Below are 18,194 nucleotides of genomic sequence, written 5' to 3' on the forward strand. Positions count from 1 at the left end.
TAAATAGATTAAATCACTGCCAGGCTTTGTGTGCGCACCGTCTGGTTATATGCATTTTTGTATGTTTTAATAATCCACATTAAAAATATGAAAATGATTCGCTAAACAGAAGCTTGACTTTAGCCCCTCATGCTGATAATAGATATTAATTAAGGCTTAAGTGACAAAACATCAATAACATTACATTTTTTCAGCTTACTGTAGCTTTTCTACTGTATGACTTATATCTATTTCCACAATCTGAGAGCCAGTAATCTAGTCTGCTAACTTAGTCTCTGGGGACAACTTTTAGGTTTTTGATATCAGTGGTCAAAGCTTCCTGTTTGACCTGTTGTTATAAATGTTGCTGTATTGTTATATTTAAATCATTGCCAGATAATAACCAATCAGTGTGCGGTTACATTTTGACAATCACAGTCCCTCTTTTGCTCACCGCACATATTGTGCGTCTCCATGCAACTTAATCGTGATTGGTCAGTAGAACTCACACTACAGGCTACAAATAGATACTTTGTATTCACAGGCGTGTATCTGCTTATGGAGATTACTCTTTTCATTAAGCACATTTACATACAAATAACCTGTTAATGTCATCATGTTTAACAGCTTGATGAACCCTGCCACGCCGACAATTTGAAAAGCCTGAGATCTCAGCCATGCAGGCCACCAGATAATCATTAGTGCCAAACACTGCATTCTAATATTAACAGGTTGTATACAGTAGATAATGTAAATACAGCTCTCTGTATATGGTTTCCACAGATGTAGAGCAAGGGCCAGTAAATGCTAGCATTTACTCAGAGGCGTGCGCTGCAGTTGTGTGCTCTGTATAACGTTGGTAAATCATTGCCACCTGAGTTTTGTAACATTTGTATAATTACACAGATGGCCGTGCCAGAAAACTAATATTCAATGTGCTTTTTTTAAACACTGGGTTGCTGTAATAGAGATTGCCCCCTGGCACAAGATAAGAAAGGCTCTGTTCTTTGTACAAATAAGTTTCTCAGCGAGACCACAAATGATATTAGAAGCAATACACATAGTAATACTATAATGTTTTAACATATACTATCCATACTGCTGGCACAGCTTGGAGGTTACTAATTGTCTTGATCATGGTATCATTTTTTATAGTAATTATATGCAGCCCATATTTTGATGTTTTTAAAGCTACACGTTTCAGCTTGTAGCGGTCTCACGCCAGAACAGCTGCCCCTGAACTGACATCTGGCAGAACTCTGGAATCACTGAACCTATTTATGTACAGATGACTTTGTTTGTCTTGACTGTGGTCATGGTTACAATCTTGTAAAGCAAAATCACCATGTAGTGAATTATTGTTTGTCTCGATGATGAATAGTACGTCACTGTTGCATGGGTGTTGAGATGGTTAATTTGGATTGAGGGCTTGGTTTTGAGGTACGTCTGGATCAGATCTGCACCATGTGTGGCGAGGCTCGGGCACGGACTCGTCTCGATAGAGGTACCTTGGTATGGTACTTTGAGCGAATTGTTTGAGGAAGTGGTGAAAACTTCTGAGCCCTTTGCTATAATGGAAAGGTCAAGTGTAAAAGTTGTTGGACGTTCCTATGGCTCATCAAAGGCAATCTCTTATCATCTTTAACACACTGATATCACGTTACCTCCCTGGCCCCTGTCGGCATGTGGCACAGAGCGGAGAGAAGGACAGCGGAGGGCCACTGTCTCCCCCAAACTGGAGGAAGCCAGGAATTAATTTCTGATGGACAGCGCTAATGTCTTTCAGACTGGAGCCCCGAAGCTACAAAGCATTCTCCATAACACGAACGCCGTGCGGCAGGCAAAACGACAAAGCCGACCATCTGCTAACCAGATACACGGCCGTATGCGCACACATATACAACGCACGAGGGGTGCCAAACGGATCGATTAGCAGACAAGGAGTGTGAGGGCCACAGCAGGGGGCTGGGGGAGACACCCAGGGTCAAAGAGATGGTGTACTGTTTCAGCACATGCTAAATCAGTTACCATCTCCACACACATAAAGCCCTGGCTCAGTGCTGCAGCCACCCCTCATAATCCCCAAACAATCTGGCTCAATCTGGAGAATAAGTGGAGGGTTTCTAGTTACAGTAACACTCGGCAGAACAGACGCTGAATAATAGAGACCAATGTTCCAAAGTTACTGCTTTGGTTTCCAAGTAGCATTTGTTTATTTCCTGTTCCGCTAAGAGATTGAGGGGTTCTTGTTTTAGTCCAATCAGACTGAAACCCTGGAAAAGCCTTGACTGTTGAACAGAACTGATTTTGAGTAGGGTGTTTGAAGAGACCATATTTATTACTGACCTCTTTTTAAAATATTGGATACCATCAATTAATCTGTTTGTAGTTTCTTGATGAAACACACATGTTCAGAACCAAACAATGTATAGGTTAAGTAGGTGAATTGGTATGCACTTGTAGCAACGCTCAGTGTTAGCAGGGTGTGGTTGTCTGTGCTGTATATTTGCTGACAATAGCCAGCTCCTGGGAGGGATGTGATCCAAGCTGCAGAGTACACTAGCACTCTGTGCTCTGGTGCTATTAGCACACTAATGCCTTCCCCAGGACTCCCCAAGGCTAGCGCTGGGCCTTAACCTGATACCACACATGCTACATAAGACATAGGGTTTGTCTGAAAACACATCTGGGATTCAGATTTTCCTGTTTGTCAACAAAAGGCCTCCTAGAGGCTGAAATTGCTCAGAAGGGGATTTTGGGACAGAATGCCGAGCTGCCCTCGTGCACATGTTTCAGTACGTGTAATCAGTTCACATATGTCACGTAAATCCTTTGCACACCAACCTGAGGTTACACGTTGTATTACTAGAGCGCTCTTCCTCATGCCTCTTTAAAGCTGTCTTGCGGATGGGTGGGTGGGGTTATGGTGTGTTTAGAGCCCAATTTGTATGTTTTGCACATGACAGCTGCTGTAGCTTTAATGTTGAAAGATGCAGGCTTTGTAGGATGTGTTAAGAATAAAGCCCTCGACCTTCTGTTTTTGTAACTTAGTCTTTAGAAAATAATATAAAAAAATTGCCATACCTTGCCCAAGCTTTCATTGTTGAAACAGAGATGGACCTAATGGTAGAAACAGAAGCACAAAATCACCCCAACACAGTCCTGTTTATAGCGGTAGGATAATATTACTCGTCTATTCCCGAGATGGATTTTCTGATTTAATAAGCATCTCTGCATTTTGAATCCCACGGAAACACGGCTAATTAACCTTATTACTTAAAGGGGTAAAACATCTCCCCCATCAATAAAATTCCTTGCTTGCCTGTTCAGCAATTATTCACTAAAGAGAGATTACTGTGAAGCTGATAAGAAATTAGATGCTTGTAGTGAAGAAATGAACAACAAATGTGTAGCTTTAGGTATCTGTTTTTGATAGCGTTTCATTAAATAGTACTGTGAGCACTTGCGGGCAGAAATATATATATATATATATATATATATATATATATATATATATATATATATATATATATATATATATATATATATATATATATATATATATATAAATTAGAGATGGCACGATACCACTTTTTTATGTCCGATACCGATACCGATATCATAAATTTGGATATCTGCCGATACCGATATGAATCCGATATAGTGTTTTTTAATCAACAAAACTGTTTTTTAAAATATCTTGCTGCATTTTGCAAGTCTGCAAGTTCATACTCAAGTTTAAAACAACAACTACACTAAAGCTATTCTGTTATACCTGTATACAAAAAAAATGTTTCATAGTTCAGCAATACTGATCAATCTAATAAACTTAGACCTACACCATCCTCCCTATTCTGGTATTTTAAAGAGTACTTAGCATAAATATTAAGCAACCTAACTAATAGGGTTCCAACTCCCAGCAACAACAAAAATAAATAAATAAAAAATAAGGAACCACCCCTCACGCTCCACCTCATGATGCTTAATCGACGTAATCAACCTTAATTTGATGCAGTGTGAAAAAAAATGCACAGAAATCAATTATTTTTCAAGAAATATTAAATAGATTCAACATCTTTCTTCAACAAAATTGCAGACTGCACAGATGGTACCTTCCCAAAGGAAAAAGTACTATAGCTTACTAGGGTATATATTAGACTTAATAGTCACTATATACAGTAATTGACTTCTATTCATTTTACATCAAATTAAAACTTTGGGTGTCAGATAATTATTTATTAAAAGCTCGACATTTTAAATGAGAATAAGAAAGAAAAGTATGTCTTTGTGCCCCCTTTTCCCTGTTCATGCCCTATCGGCCCCCCTGGCTAAACTTTGCTAGATCCGCCCCTGCACAGTTACCAGCGTCAGCTACGTAGAAAAAGATCCTGGTGTAGAAAGAAATATTAAATAAATTCTAACAACAGCTTATCAAGCTTAAACGTTCTGCTGTTGTTCAGCCGCTGGTTTCCTCTTTCTGGTGCAAAGTGGGCCAAAAGCAAACTAGAGACACGGACTCGCGACAGAAAAGCCGATCAGCTGATCATTAAGCAGTTTCACGATTGAAGTAGCAGCCGGAGAGCGAGAGGCAGTCGCTTGTTAAGCTTAACGTGGGAATGCTTTACAAACATTCAGAGATGGACTTACACACGTGCTTTACTTCTCTCGGGGATAACTTTGTCGGAGATGAAATGCCAGGTTGCTAGCGAAGCTCCACATGCTATCCAGACCACCGACAGGTCCCGCATGCCACAGCCGCTCTATCACGTGATGCATACTGCTCCGACTGCTAACGTTCTGAGGTGAGTTACGGCGTGTTGCAAGTTTTGTGAGGTGCTTTCGTGATATTTAATGGATCGGATTACATTTTTTATTTTTCTCCGATATCCGATCCAGTAATTTAGGTCAGTATCGGACCGATACCGATACGTAATATCGGATCGGTCCATCTCTAATATAAATTCAGCCAAGTTTCACATGGAGAAAAAAAATCCTGATCACTGTGATTTCCTGATGTATCTGTTTTCTAGACATAGGGGTGAATTTAATGTTTAGTTTGCAGAGTATGAATTAAATTAGGCAATAATGGAACCTGCATTTTTTGTCAGTTTTTGTACTGTATTATCCTGTCAGAATCTTTAATTTCAGCACAGTCCTATAGGTTACCTCATATCCCTTCTATAGATTAGAAATCCATTCTGTGACTCTTATCTGGCCCGTCGATCAGTGCAAGGTAAACAGATCCATGTGTCAGTGAACCGTTTGACTGACAGCTTGTCACTTTCTCTTTGTCATCAGCGGTGTGTGCTCAGATAGGATCTGCAGGAGGTTGGCTTAAATGTTTTTGATCCAACCAAGAGAAGCCACATTGCCTGTGATGTGCTCCTAAATGGTTGGCCAGTTGAAGCTAAGATAGCGAGCCAACACAAGCTTTAGCTCTGCAGTGGAAAGACAGTGTGCATCACAATGAATGAGAAGTTCTTCACCAGTAACCAGGTCAAATTTGTATTGGGGCAGGACAAAAACACAGTTTACTGAATAGGACAAAGGCAGCAGAATATATGAATAAGCAGGGGTAGTTTTAGACATCAAACCCAGCGTCGAGAAATGGTCAGAATGGGGAAAAAGTGATTTAAATGATTTTAACCTCCTAGGACCTGGCATTGACAAATGTGGACATCACATTTTGGGATGTCTAGACCAAAATACTAAATTTTGCTCTACAACGGCCTGATATCCACTTACGAGGACATTTTACTGCCACTGTTCTATTGAAATTTCAAATGAATGTCCTCTTATGTGGATCTCATTTTTCTCAGAGACAAAAATCAGGTAAAAAAAAAAAATTCTGGAAATTCTTTGTTTTTACATTCATCAGGTCCCAAACAGCCCAAATAGCAAAGAGAATTTAAAAATGCATGCCATGTAAGAGTTGGGGTCTTAGGAGGTTAAACATGACATGGCTGTTTTTTGTCTGAGTATTTCAGAATCTGCTGATCTACTACGAATTTTACTGTAAATCATCTTTAGGGTTTACAGAGAATAGTCTAAAAAAGACTAAATCTCTGGGTGAAAATGCCTTCTTGATGTCAGAGGTCAGAGGAAGAATGGTTAGACTGCTTTTAGCTAATAGCCAGGCAACAGCAACTGAAATAACCACATGTTACAATCAAGGTATGCAGAAGAGCTTCAAATAAACAGCATATTTAACCTAGACGCACATGAGCTACAGCATGAGAAGACAACACCTGGTGCTACTCTACTCCTGTCAGCTAAAATCAATCACAAGTTAGGCAAATGAACCTGTCGATATCTGATGACTCCACTGTAGTTTTCACAGTTTCCAAAGCCATCCACTGGGCCAGATTAGTCACATGTTTGATGGTCCCAATTAAAGGCTGTACACAAAGTAGTTACTTTCATGCCATTTATTTGCATGTGCAAGAACTAACTGCACTAGTTCTTGCACTGATGGTAGCTGTATCTCCCGACCTCTGTGCTGCTAGCGCTAGCCTTAAAGTGAGCAGCATACGTGTTCTTTCATATTTTCTTTGTGGGGTTCTTTACAAGTGATGCCTTACTGATATACGTACGAGTTTCAAAAACTGTTTACTCCTCTGTGATGCCATATCAAATTCATATACATATATGATGTATTATGGTGTTCCTTTCCTAGGTGAGCGCCCATATCAGTGTCCTTACTGTGACAAAGCATTTAGCAAGAACGATGGCCTGAAGATGCACATCCGCACACACACTCGTGTAAGTTTTTCCATTTCTTACTGAATTTTTCTTTCCTGTCTTTCCTAGTTTTGTATTGTTCGTTAATACTAACCATTGTACACGAAATGAAGCTGTTATACTCTTGGCTGTCACAGACAAAAGCTGACTGTTGTGGATGAATTATGGCGATGCCCAAAGAGCGGTTTCCAGACCTTTACCTTGTTTGCGTGTATTGTTTTGCCTTTTGTAGTATTTTTATGACTAATTTATGGCTGGCACAAACAAAAGATGTCCTTCTTTATATGTCCCATCCCACATTTTGAGACAATCCCCCCCAATTTTCTCAAATGTGGGACATTCTATAGCACATGCACTTTTCTAAAGTCTGGCTTTTAAGATAAGATAAGATAAGATAAGATAAGATAAGATAACCTTTATTAGTCCCACACGTGGGAAATTTGTTTTGTCACAGCAGGAAGTGGACAGTGCAAAAGTTATGACGCAAAAATTAGAATACAATAAGAATAAATACAGTACACAGCTGTACAGAATAGAATAAAATAATATACTATATACAGTAGAATAAAATAGAATAAAAATATACAATAAGATAACCTATTTACCTATAAAGGGAAAGCTTTTTACCCCTCAGCTGTCACCCTGTTGGGCAAAAAACAACATAGAAGTTTTAAATTGATACCTTAGGTGTATCAGCTAAAAATGTTAGACATGTTTGAATCTCAATGAACTCAACTTTAAGGTCAGATACAAAGTCTCCTCAAAATCTTGTGAATGCAGCATCTCGAGAAGGAAGTGACCTTGAATTTGGAAGTTTATACTATAGGTGCATCTACTAGGAGGCTGAGGGGTACTACAGACTGCCAGTACTTTTATTATAGTCAGAAAGTTAGTCTGTCTAATGCCACCAAGGAAATGTCCAAATAACCAAAAAAGCTGTGCAGATTTTGTTGAATATCATGGAAACAACAAGTTATTTTTCAGTTTTACACAAGGGAAAGCACTGTGTGAGGAGACTCGGCATATGTGTGTCATAATTGGATACAATTCTTAGATATGGCTCAAAAAAGGTGTGTCAGTCTATGGATACTTTCAAACTGAAACCCAAAAGTGTTATTAAACAGAAAAGCAGCAATAATATATTTGGACTGTCTGGTAAAATGGACAACTTATTGGTTTTTTTAGGTTAGATATGAACATTTCAGACTCTTTCAGCCTTGTTGACGTGTCCAACTTTGTCCCACACAAACAGGGTTTGACGAACATTTTAGTTTGTAGGATCTGGTCACCCTAGATTGTGCAGTTTTATCAGCCTGTTATCAAGTAGTTGATATGTGTGCGTGTGAGTTGTACCTGCATAGTTGATGAATGCAGCTTGCTAACCAAGTTAGCTAGCGGTAAATGATAAATTAGCATTCTAGCCTATAAGGTAACTTAAGTCCAAAACAAAATAAAACCAACATGGCAGCAACCGAATGTTAATTCTGAGAAGCCACCATCTCTATGCCTACCTTTTATACCGTCTATATTTAGTGATACAGTGGAACCCCGACTTATGAATACCCCATTTCCATTTAATGAAAAATTCAAGTTACGAAGGCACTTAACAGCAATATTTCTGCCCGTGTTACGGCAAAATGCCCACGTAACGAAATCCGCTGGCTCTGATTGGCTGAGCCCAGAATGCCTTCCGAATCATGTGACAACCCCTTGGCTTTCGTACTTGCGCTTCGCTGTTCCACTTGAACGAAGTATTGTTGTTTCAGTTAGCAATTAGCCTATAGCCTATCGTTCACTCAAAAGGAGCGATGGGTGCTTCGACTTACAAAAGACCCTCGGGAACGATTTAATTTCGTAAGTCGGGGTTCCACTGTAGTTTTGAAACAGTGGTCGTTTGTCTCAAAGTTGGCCAGAGAAAAATTTCCATGAAAAAGCTGCACTTGGTTGGCCTAGTTAGCACTTGCTGTATATTTTAGTGCTACATCCCAGAGCAAATCTTTTGCCCAACTTCAGAGTTGTGTGGCTCCACGTCCGGCCATCAGACACCTTAACATTCTTTCTTTGCTAGATTTTGGCTACGTTCACACTGCAGGTCTTAATGCTCAATTCCGATTTTTTTGATCAAATCCGATTTTTTTTGTCTGCTTGTTCACACTACAAATAAAATGCGACAGCAAACGCGCTCTAGTGTGACCGCTCAAAGCAGCCCGCATGCGCAAAAGAAGACGTCACTCACAACGCGCTCTGTTTAGACCCAGAGCAAACAGTATTATTTAACTGATGGCCCTTAATATAAAGACTTTGGACTTTACGTTTCCCAATTTTTGCTTTAAGTTATTTTGTTATTTACATAATAATGTAAATAACCTAATAATTATCCTTATTGCTGTTTTAGAGAGGAGCGGTGCTTCAAAGGATAGTTGGTGATTTCTGTCAGAATCTGCAGATTATACAGTACAAATAAAATGTTCACGTTGTCTTCCCAACAGTTTCACTAACATCTACACGGGATGGCCAGGAAGCGTTCGCGATGTCTTCTCCGGCGCTGATAATTAGCGTCTGTCTTGTGTCAGTGACGTAAAAGACGGATTTAATGCGACATAACCATTCAAACAGCGGTCGCTTTCTACAACATCGGATATGTATCGGATTCAGTACCGCATACGAAAGTGACCCAGATCGGATTTGAAAATATCGGATTTGTGCCATTCACACTGTCATACCATGATCGGATATGGGTCGCATAGGATCAAAAAAATCGGATTTGATGCGCTTTCGCCTGCAGTGTGAACGTAGCCTTTGTCAGGCCATTGTCTGCTGCCAGTTAACGCATAATTACACCTCTGTCAGTGGTTTGCCATTCTCCAGAAGACATAATCTTTGCTTGTCTGTCTGTGAGGTTTTTTTTAGGTTCACTGATATTATTAACAAGCCAACCAGGTGGCTGGTACTATTCTTTTTGACCTCAAAAAGTAAATAGATCAGCATATGTGATGTCTGCTTAATAGACATTTGACCTGCCATGCATAATTCAGACGGATTAGATAAAGGATGATAAGACAGTGAATAGGTGCAGACACAGAAAGAGTGAATGGGATGCCGGCTCTGTTCCACGGTTACCTTGAGCGCACACTTTGGGTTTTTCTTTTGTGTACCACTGTGTAAAGTGCAGCGTTTGCATGAAGAATGAATTAACTCTCACACACCTTGCCTAATGCAAGATAGTGTGAGAACTCCGTGTCTAACATATGTGACTTTCCCAGTAAATTTAATTATAAGGCAATAACCACCAGTTTCATAATTTGTCCAGTAAGGCCTATGGATAAAAAGGCAGCAGTGGTGTAGTGAAGACAGGAGAGAGAATTGGAAAAATAATGCTTGCACTTTGCTTTGAACACATTCAGAGATTTTTTTTTTTACTTCATTATAAACAGACACAGCTGTTTGAGGATGTAGAAAATTCATAACAAGCATTTGTTTTATGGTGTGAACATGTAATTGCAAAATGAGGCCATGTTTGGGATGGAGAAAAGAAAAGGTAGGCTTCCCTCTAAATGTCATGAGGTCATTTCCTGTGCTGGGACACGGCTCATTTTCCTGCGTCATTTCTCAACCCACTAAAGTTCTCTGCCAAAGCGACACTTTCCATGCGCTCTTTGTAACCATCTGGATGTGTGCGTTAGTGTCACTTTTGACGAATGAGACCTAATATGCGTTTCATCATAGACTTCCATCATCAGTTTATACAACTCTGACTGTGACAATCGAAGCCTGTCAGCATAGTTAATTTCAAAGATTTGTTCTTCTTTAATGCTGTCCAGAGCACATCGCTCTGTTACACTGTGCCGATAATGAAGGTAACCTGCCCAGGTTGCTGTGACTCCGTAAGAACATGCAGGTATGATTTTGTAGCGTGCAGCTGATTAAACTGACTGATGTTTTGTTCCCAGCGTCCCAGATCTGCCTTCGCTCACAGCGCTCGGAGAAATGGGCTGAACAGTTACACACAGCAGAGGCAGATGAAGTCACTGTTGAGAAAAATTAATGTCATTTGGCTGAAAGAGCTGCAGCTCACTGTTAATGTACAGATGATGTGAGATGGATGTGACTGGAGATTGTGTGATTTGTGTTTATACCGCAAACCACATCATCTGCAAACCAAAATGGAACACGTCTGATGACGATATTTTGGAAGTTAAAGGATTTTTAAAACAATTTTGATCTTCAATGAAAACTGATATGGCTGTTTGTTCTGTGGTTACAGAAACACTAGCCAGTCATCTTTCAGCCATATGGAATAGAATTTCCAATTCCCCAGTTTCCTATTTTCTAAATGCTAATGCTTTATATGTAAGTTTAATAAGACTAATGTGTCACACTAAGGTTTACTCATGAAATTAGCCCCTTTCACTTTTTCCCAAAAGGCAAAAGCTTTACCTGATTCATGCGTGAGTCTCAGAGGTGATCTATTATGCCTTTCTTTAGTTTCTGTTAATATGTATTGTGCCAGTGTGGATGCTCATACTAAACATGGCCAAGTTTCAAAAAGTGAGGTCTGTAAATGTACAGTTAATTAATGTGAGAAATACAGTACATTAAAAAAATAGATAGAATTAAAAATGAATAAAATTAAATGGAGTTGAGTTAAAACTGTTTGTTTAAGATAGCGGATGACCTGAGTGGGTGCATCAAGCTCAATTAGTCATTCATTCATACACGCATTCATCCATCCACTAACAGTGCCGGTCTCAACCTTTCTCTCCTTGGACATCTCCTCCAGCTCATCCAGGAGCTACACTCAGGCACTCTCAAGCCAGCTAAGAGATATAATTTCTCCAGCGTGTCCTGGTTCTGAATTATTTATCTTTCGGATTCATCTTCCATTCAAAAGATAAATAAAGAATAACTTTAATAATTAATCATGCAAAGCTACTCTAGTAGAGATCAAGAAAAAGCTAGAGCTATGCTTGTCATTTTGATAATGTCACCACCTTTATAATTAAAACAATTTTAAGTTAAACCACAAAATGAACGATGTTGAATACATTCAGTTTCTCCTTGTTTTCTGGGCAACATCTTAATCAAGTCAGTTTTTGCACATTAACTCAAAGCTGACACTGCACCTTTGCAAATTTTTTGGACCGACTAATATTGATTAAAGCCATAATATCATAAAGACCTGGGTGAGATTTCTTGTTTTTGGCATTTCACTGTGAACCACAATAATACAATCTTGTTGTGGTTCTAGACAAAAAAGGACAGCGCATGTTTGCACAAAAGAACACGGCACTCCATCCAGTATTTGTTAAGATATTCCGTTCTCGATCAAAGGAGAGAAAAAAAACAACCAAGCAGACAGACTGGCAGACTGACACAGCCTGGAGCCGTGCTGCTAGCATGTCTGAAAACCATTCAAACCTACAATGGGCTGTTTGTTGATATCTGGTTGGAGCCTGAAGCCTAATAGAGTACAACAACGTGCCGTTGGCATGCTGCTTTACAAATACCAGCTTTTCAAATGTCATACGAGAAGATGTGCTCTGTCGGAGTAATTAAACGAGACTCCATCCTTGCATGTATAGATGTGCACATTTTTGGAGAGTGGTCAGATCCAGAAGAATGGCCAGGTCAGATGTCAAAGGGGGAACAGCTGCTGAACAGTGAAGGCCACCAGGTACAGATGTTCAATGTTACCGGGGTCGTAGTGATGCATTCTGGGTACACCACATCACCTAAGTCCATCCATGTGTTTCGGGACCTTTGAACACTGACCTTTTCAGTCTTTCATAGAAGAACCCTCCTCCCCTGATGGAAAAAGAAGTGAACTTGTTATGGCTGCAGGTTTAAGTGGAAATTTGCATCACACTGATCAAGACAGAGTTTGTTTCCTTGAGACGGCGGTCTCTCGCCCACACACACACACACACACACACACACACACACACACACACACAGATCCAGCTTTATCGTCCCTTTTATTCAGTCACATTCACACAAACTGTTGCATACTTAAAGCCGCTCATGCAGTGGACCTGATCTTTACCTCCTTTTGTGTCCTGTGTCATTGGGCGCTCCTTGCCCCGCCCACATGATAGTGCCTTTCCCAGGACCCTAACTTCCTGCATTCACCCTGTTCCCATGACAACTAAGCTTTAAATGGGTAGAGTCGCTGCTATCAGCCAGACTCGTCAAAAACAGCTTTCCAAAGAGTGACACTGGGAAACAGCTCCTCGCTATCTACATGCGTCTTACTTCTCTTCAAGTCTTTTAGGTGTCACCGCCGTTTCCCCTCGAAGTGGGGAGCACACGCCTACCGTTCGACTGTACATACACACACAGGCATACTTGGGAGATTTTTGTGAACACACCCACTGTGATATAGCAGCTTTGACTGACAGTGAGACAGGCCTCCGAAAGGCATAGAGGAAATGTTCTTCGGTAAACCGATGAGGTGTGGAGACGCAGGAGTGATATTCTACACCCCCAGAGTGCCAGTGCACTGATACGCGTTCAAAGAGATTTTCTCTCCTTTGTTTTCCTTTCTCTTTTGAGGAATCCATGTGTTTTTGATGGCCTCTATGGTGCTCATTTCCTCTCTACTGCAGGCACTGTACAATCTTTCATTTCATATCTTCATAAACGCACAGGGAGACCGCTGTGGTGTGAAGTGAGAAAACATCAGTGCGTGAAGGTGAATGTATGTGTTTCCACATCTTATTGTGTTTTCCACTGTGCTGTGCATGCCTGTTTGTACATATGTCTGTCATTACACTTTTCCCTCCAGATTTTGTCCATATGTGACCAAAGCTGGTGAATTATTGTTTAATGTATTTTTCTGCTGTACACTGACAGACAAAGTGCCCTCTTTAAATTTGTGCCTTTGTGTGTTTTTCACTGCAGGAGAAGCCGTATAAATGCAGCGAGTGCAACAAGGCCTTCAGTCAGAAACGAGGACTGGACGAGCACATGAGGACTCACACAGGAGAGAAGCCTTTTCAATGTGATGTGAGTGCGCAGCTCTGTGGAACACTGCAACTGCCTAAAATATATAAATTGACTCAGTAAATTAATTATAGCTATAAATGTGCCTAAAGAATTAAAAGAAAAATAAATTCAACTAATTATTCATCATTTATTTCAACTTTGTGTCTATTGGTTGACTGATGCGAGCATCACAACAGAAATGGAAAATTAATAAAAATAAATACAAAGGAAATTTACTCAAAAAGAAAATAAATGGGGGAGTTATTACAACATTTATTTTCCCAAAAAACAAGTTAAACCAGAAATATCAATTTATGTCATATCTAATTCTTAATTTAATTACATTTTAAACAATTTATTGGTCTTTTTAAAAAAATTTGGCGGTTTTGGTCCTCCGTACCATCAACCACTGTCTGTTCTTTCTTGTTTTGCTGGCATAGGGCCAGATGTGTGGAAGAGTTGGGGCTCAGTTAGAGGCAGATAGCGATCTTTCTTCTTTAGAGGGGCCCAGTGGGCTGATTCACATAAACACATTTAGAGGATCAGAGGGAGAAATTACTCTCTGCTTATAATGCTGCAGGAGTAATAATTATTCTCAGAGATTGAGGAGAGAACACGCGACAGAATTTGTTTTTAGTGTTTGGAAAAATTTTCTCCCTGCTTTTGTTTTTGTCCAATTTTGTGTTTTCTGTTTTTCATTTATAAAGCCACAACTGTCCTGAACTCGCCGAACTATGGTGCTGGCTAAACAATACAGGGGTCTGGGTTGCAGGACACCTTTAAACATTATTAACATTGCGATTGCTTTTTTATTCCCAAGCAACGGTTTACAGACTTTGAAAAGAAAGTTATTTTGTTGGAGCTTTTTCTGTTGATTTGACCTGGTCACAGAGACACTCATTCATGTAAGCCGCTTCTGCTAGTCATAACAGTCCAATCTGTACACACAGATGCTACACATATTTTTTTGGTTTAGTGTGACTAACACTTTCCAAGAACATCATTATCTCTCATGTCTATCGTGAATAAATATACATAAGTCTCTTTGAAATCACAGAAAAAGAGATGTTATTTATAACTTGCCTAATAATTGTGAGGTTTTCAAGGGATTTCAGTATGAAAAGCAGTTACTGTTTCTTGTTTATTCGTCAGTACACAACAAACAGGAGCTGAAAATGCCTTTTTTCAAAATTAGGAATGTAACTCTGAAAGCGAAATCATGACACAAATCTTCACCGACTCATCAAGCAGGTCCATTTTCCCATGTGACAACTCCCTTAACTCCCTATTTTCTTTGCTTTCATTACCTTCATATTACCTTCACAATGGAGCCATCAATATGACATTGATGTATTAAAAAGTGCAGCAACTTGGTACATAAATATAAACATACATAAAACAGTAAGAGGATTAGGTGACAGAGACATATCAGTAGGATCATGTGACAGCCACGGCAGAGAAACAAAGGGGTTGCGTCACTGCTTCAGCAAGCGTCAGCAAATCATTCATCCATCCATCCACAGTTGTGGTCTGAAGTTTCCATACACTCATCACGAGCCTGAATGTCATGTTAATTTGGGGCTTTTAATGACTTCTTTGAACTGTGCTTTCTCCAGGGTGGAATGATTATACAGCATATATTTTTAATTACTAAAAAACAAATTTGAATTTATTGGGGATTTTAATTAATCCACACAGGGTCAAAAGTATAGATACACACTGCAATATATACATACATCCCCCCTAATATTTGGTTAAATGCCCTTTAGCAAGACAGTTTTGTTAGCCATTAACAAACTTCTGGCAGAATTTTGGTTGGATATTTGACCACTAAGTCATTTAAGCTGGCTGTATCCTGGGTGAATTTGGTGGTGGTCAGCGGCAGAGGCCTGTCTGACCCCCACCTGCCAAAAATGGCTACAGGGATATGAAATGAGAAACAGTAAGAATTAGTAACCTGCATTATATAATAAAGATAAACCATGGCATGTTTTCATGTTGCTTACACTAGTTTTCCATGTGGAGTTGATAATGCATATTTAAATCATTCTAGTCTTGTGAAATATGAATGTTTATTTCTTATGCAAATTTATTTTAGCCTAAAGTTCAACAAAAACATGGCCTGTTACAGTAGACCCTAAAAATGCTACCATTGGGCTCAAGTTGAAGCAAATATTGAGCAAACTTATGCTATGTATAAAGAAAATAAAACAACACAATCACAGGAAATACAGGAAAAAGCTCAACACTAAGAAATAAGGTGAGTGATCTAACTAAAAAGAGACACTGACTAAAACTGCTACAAAACCAAAACTATGATAATAATACGACTCGCATGGATTTTCCCTGTGCTGAAAGTCTTCAAGGCAAAAGCTCAGAAGATTTCAAACTGATGCAACTTCTGTTATCCCGTTTTTGTTGACTTTTGATGTGGACGCTGAAGTCACGCAGAGTACTTTAAGCTCGTAACTGTAGATTCCAAGCATGTCTTATTCAAACAAAGCTTAAAGCACCAGTCTGGATTCCTAAATTATCATTTGAGCTTTAACACGCCACTAATCCTCTATCCACAAGATCATTGAATTCTAAAACAGCATATGCGCCCATATTCACTGAGAATCATCTACAGTTGTCGTTTGAGGACACACAATCAGTATCCCATTCATCTCCGGTGAAGCATCACTGGAACGTGTCTCTCGGCAACATCAAGCGTTCATCTGGATCCTTTTTCCCAGCTTTGGAAGAAATAATTCAACATATAAACTATTAGAAATAATAGAAATAACATGTGGATTTTATTTTGGGGTGGATTTTGAGTCAGACAAAGAGATCACACAGTCCCAGGAACATTTTCCAGACGAGCTGGAGGGGTTCTGAATGCAGCGTCTGTCAAACCAGCATTAAAATGTTGTCGAAGCATCAAGCAACATCTGGGATACCATGAGAAGTGGAGGCCCCTCTCTCTCTCTCGCTCTCATCAGCTGCTGTCCTTCTTTCACTTTGCAAAATTGAAAATATTTTTCCTGACACAGCAGCAGATTTATAGATTGCTGGAGCAACATAAATGACAACATGATAGCGCATCAATGAAAATGTGGAAGTCCACCTGATAAACTATTGGAATGGTATCATGTGATGGTTCTGCTGTTTTCATTCATAGCTTCTATATTTGCCGTTCACCCACAGATGTAAGCTGTCTGTGAGATTTTCTGAATGTAATTCATAGCGCTGCCGTTCTTCGCAGATGGAGCGAGGAGGACACATGCTGCGATTCTCCAAGCTGTATGTTAAACTGCAGCTGAACGCCAGCCATTGGCGGATTATCCTGATTGATAGAGGGCCCTGAAGTCATTTGTACAGTGTAAAATGCCTCATTTAAGATGGATGTTAAGTTACGTGCATCCCCCCTCCCCCTGCTACCAGTGTGGAGAAAAGAGACGTTTCTGTTGCCAAGTGCGTGTCCCATTTTTGTTGCACCGAGGCTCTACAGTGAGCAGATATTGCCAGATTTAAATAAAGTGTGTTTAAATAGTGTAATTATGACTCCTATAATCCTCTATTTGTTGTTTTCTGTAGGTCTGCGACCTTTCATTCAGCTTGAAGAAGATGCTCAGCAGGCACAAGCTGACGCACAACCCCAACCGACCGATGGCAGAGTGCCAGCTGTGCCACAAGAAGTTCACCAGGAACGACTACCTCAAAGTCCATATGGAGAATGTCCACGGGGAAACGGAGAGTTAGAGCCAATTAAGGAAGCACTGGCTAAAAACGAGATCTTATTCTTCAGATAAACTTAAGTCTTGTGCTCTAAGATGATATGCAGATAGAAAGATAGCAGAAATGTTGCTAATAATGATACATGCATGTAGGACATGGAAAAGATTAAGGCGAGTATTTCAAAATTGAAACACTGACTGTGTATTTGTACTTTCTTTCGGTCATACTGTTTCCATATTGTTTTTGGAGATCTGAACAAACAGAATCCCAGATATGTTTGATCTGCCTCCGGAGCCTCTGTGTCTGCTCCGGTCTTTCTGAACTCTAACCAGTGTTACTGTACATACTGCCACAACATGACCCATTCCACTGTTCTCTGAATACCTTACTGTACAGTTGTGGCCAGTTGCCAAATGATGAAGACCAAAAACTTTTCTGTGCACTTTAGTTTTATCTGTACACTTTCTACATATTTTCCTGTTGGGAGGCTAAACCCTTTTGTTCAGGAGGCAAAACAAAGCATGGGTCTCAAGGGCAGAAAAATAAAGCCAGCGAAGTGACAAAAACTGCAGGCCTCGGCTAAAATTGTTTAGCTAAATGGAGCCACTAAACTAGATTCTGACCATATTTGTGGTGTTGGTGCTGTTTTGAGTATTTGAATACATTTATCTGACAAATTTCACAGCCTGGTCTGTGGCAGAGAAGTGTATTTCACTTTTGGTGAGTAAAATCTAGTAGTTTATTAATTTATCGATATCCATAATCTATGGATT

The 18,194-nt window shown here is 39.7% G+C and overlaps 1 protein-coding gene across 1 annotated transcript in view; it reads left to right on the forward strand.

Annotated features, from left to right (window-relative positions):
* Positions 1 to 17,839, forward strand: part of prdm5 (PR domain containing 5) — a 42,810-nt gene extending 24,971 nt beyond the window's left edge. Inside the window, exons 14-16 of the mRNA XM_085449188.1 lie at positions 6,656 to 6,741; positions 13,621 to 13,725; positions 17,281 to 17,839. Of these exons, the coding sequence (XP_085305314.1) occupies positions 6,656 to 6,741; positions 13,621 to 13,725; positions 17,281 to 17,445 (356 nt within the window). The 3' untranslated portion in view covers positions 17,446 to 17,839. The remainder of the gene's footprint in view (positions 1 to 6,655; positions 6,742 to 13,620; positions 13,726 to 17,280) is intronic.
* The last annotated feature ends 355 nt before the right edge of the window (positions 17,840 to 18,194 follow it).

The sequence above is a fragment of the Copadichromis virginalis genome, linkage group LG23 (assembly GCF_057382275.1).
Source record: "Copadichromis virginalis isolate Kocher_CV1m ecotype Utaka linkage group LG23, C_Virginalis_male_GT1.1, whole genome shotgun sequence".
NCBI classification, from domain to species: Eukaryota; Metazoa; Chordata; class Actinopteri; order Cichliformes; family Cichlidae; genus Copadichromis; species Copadichromis virginalis.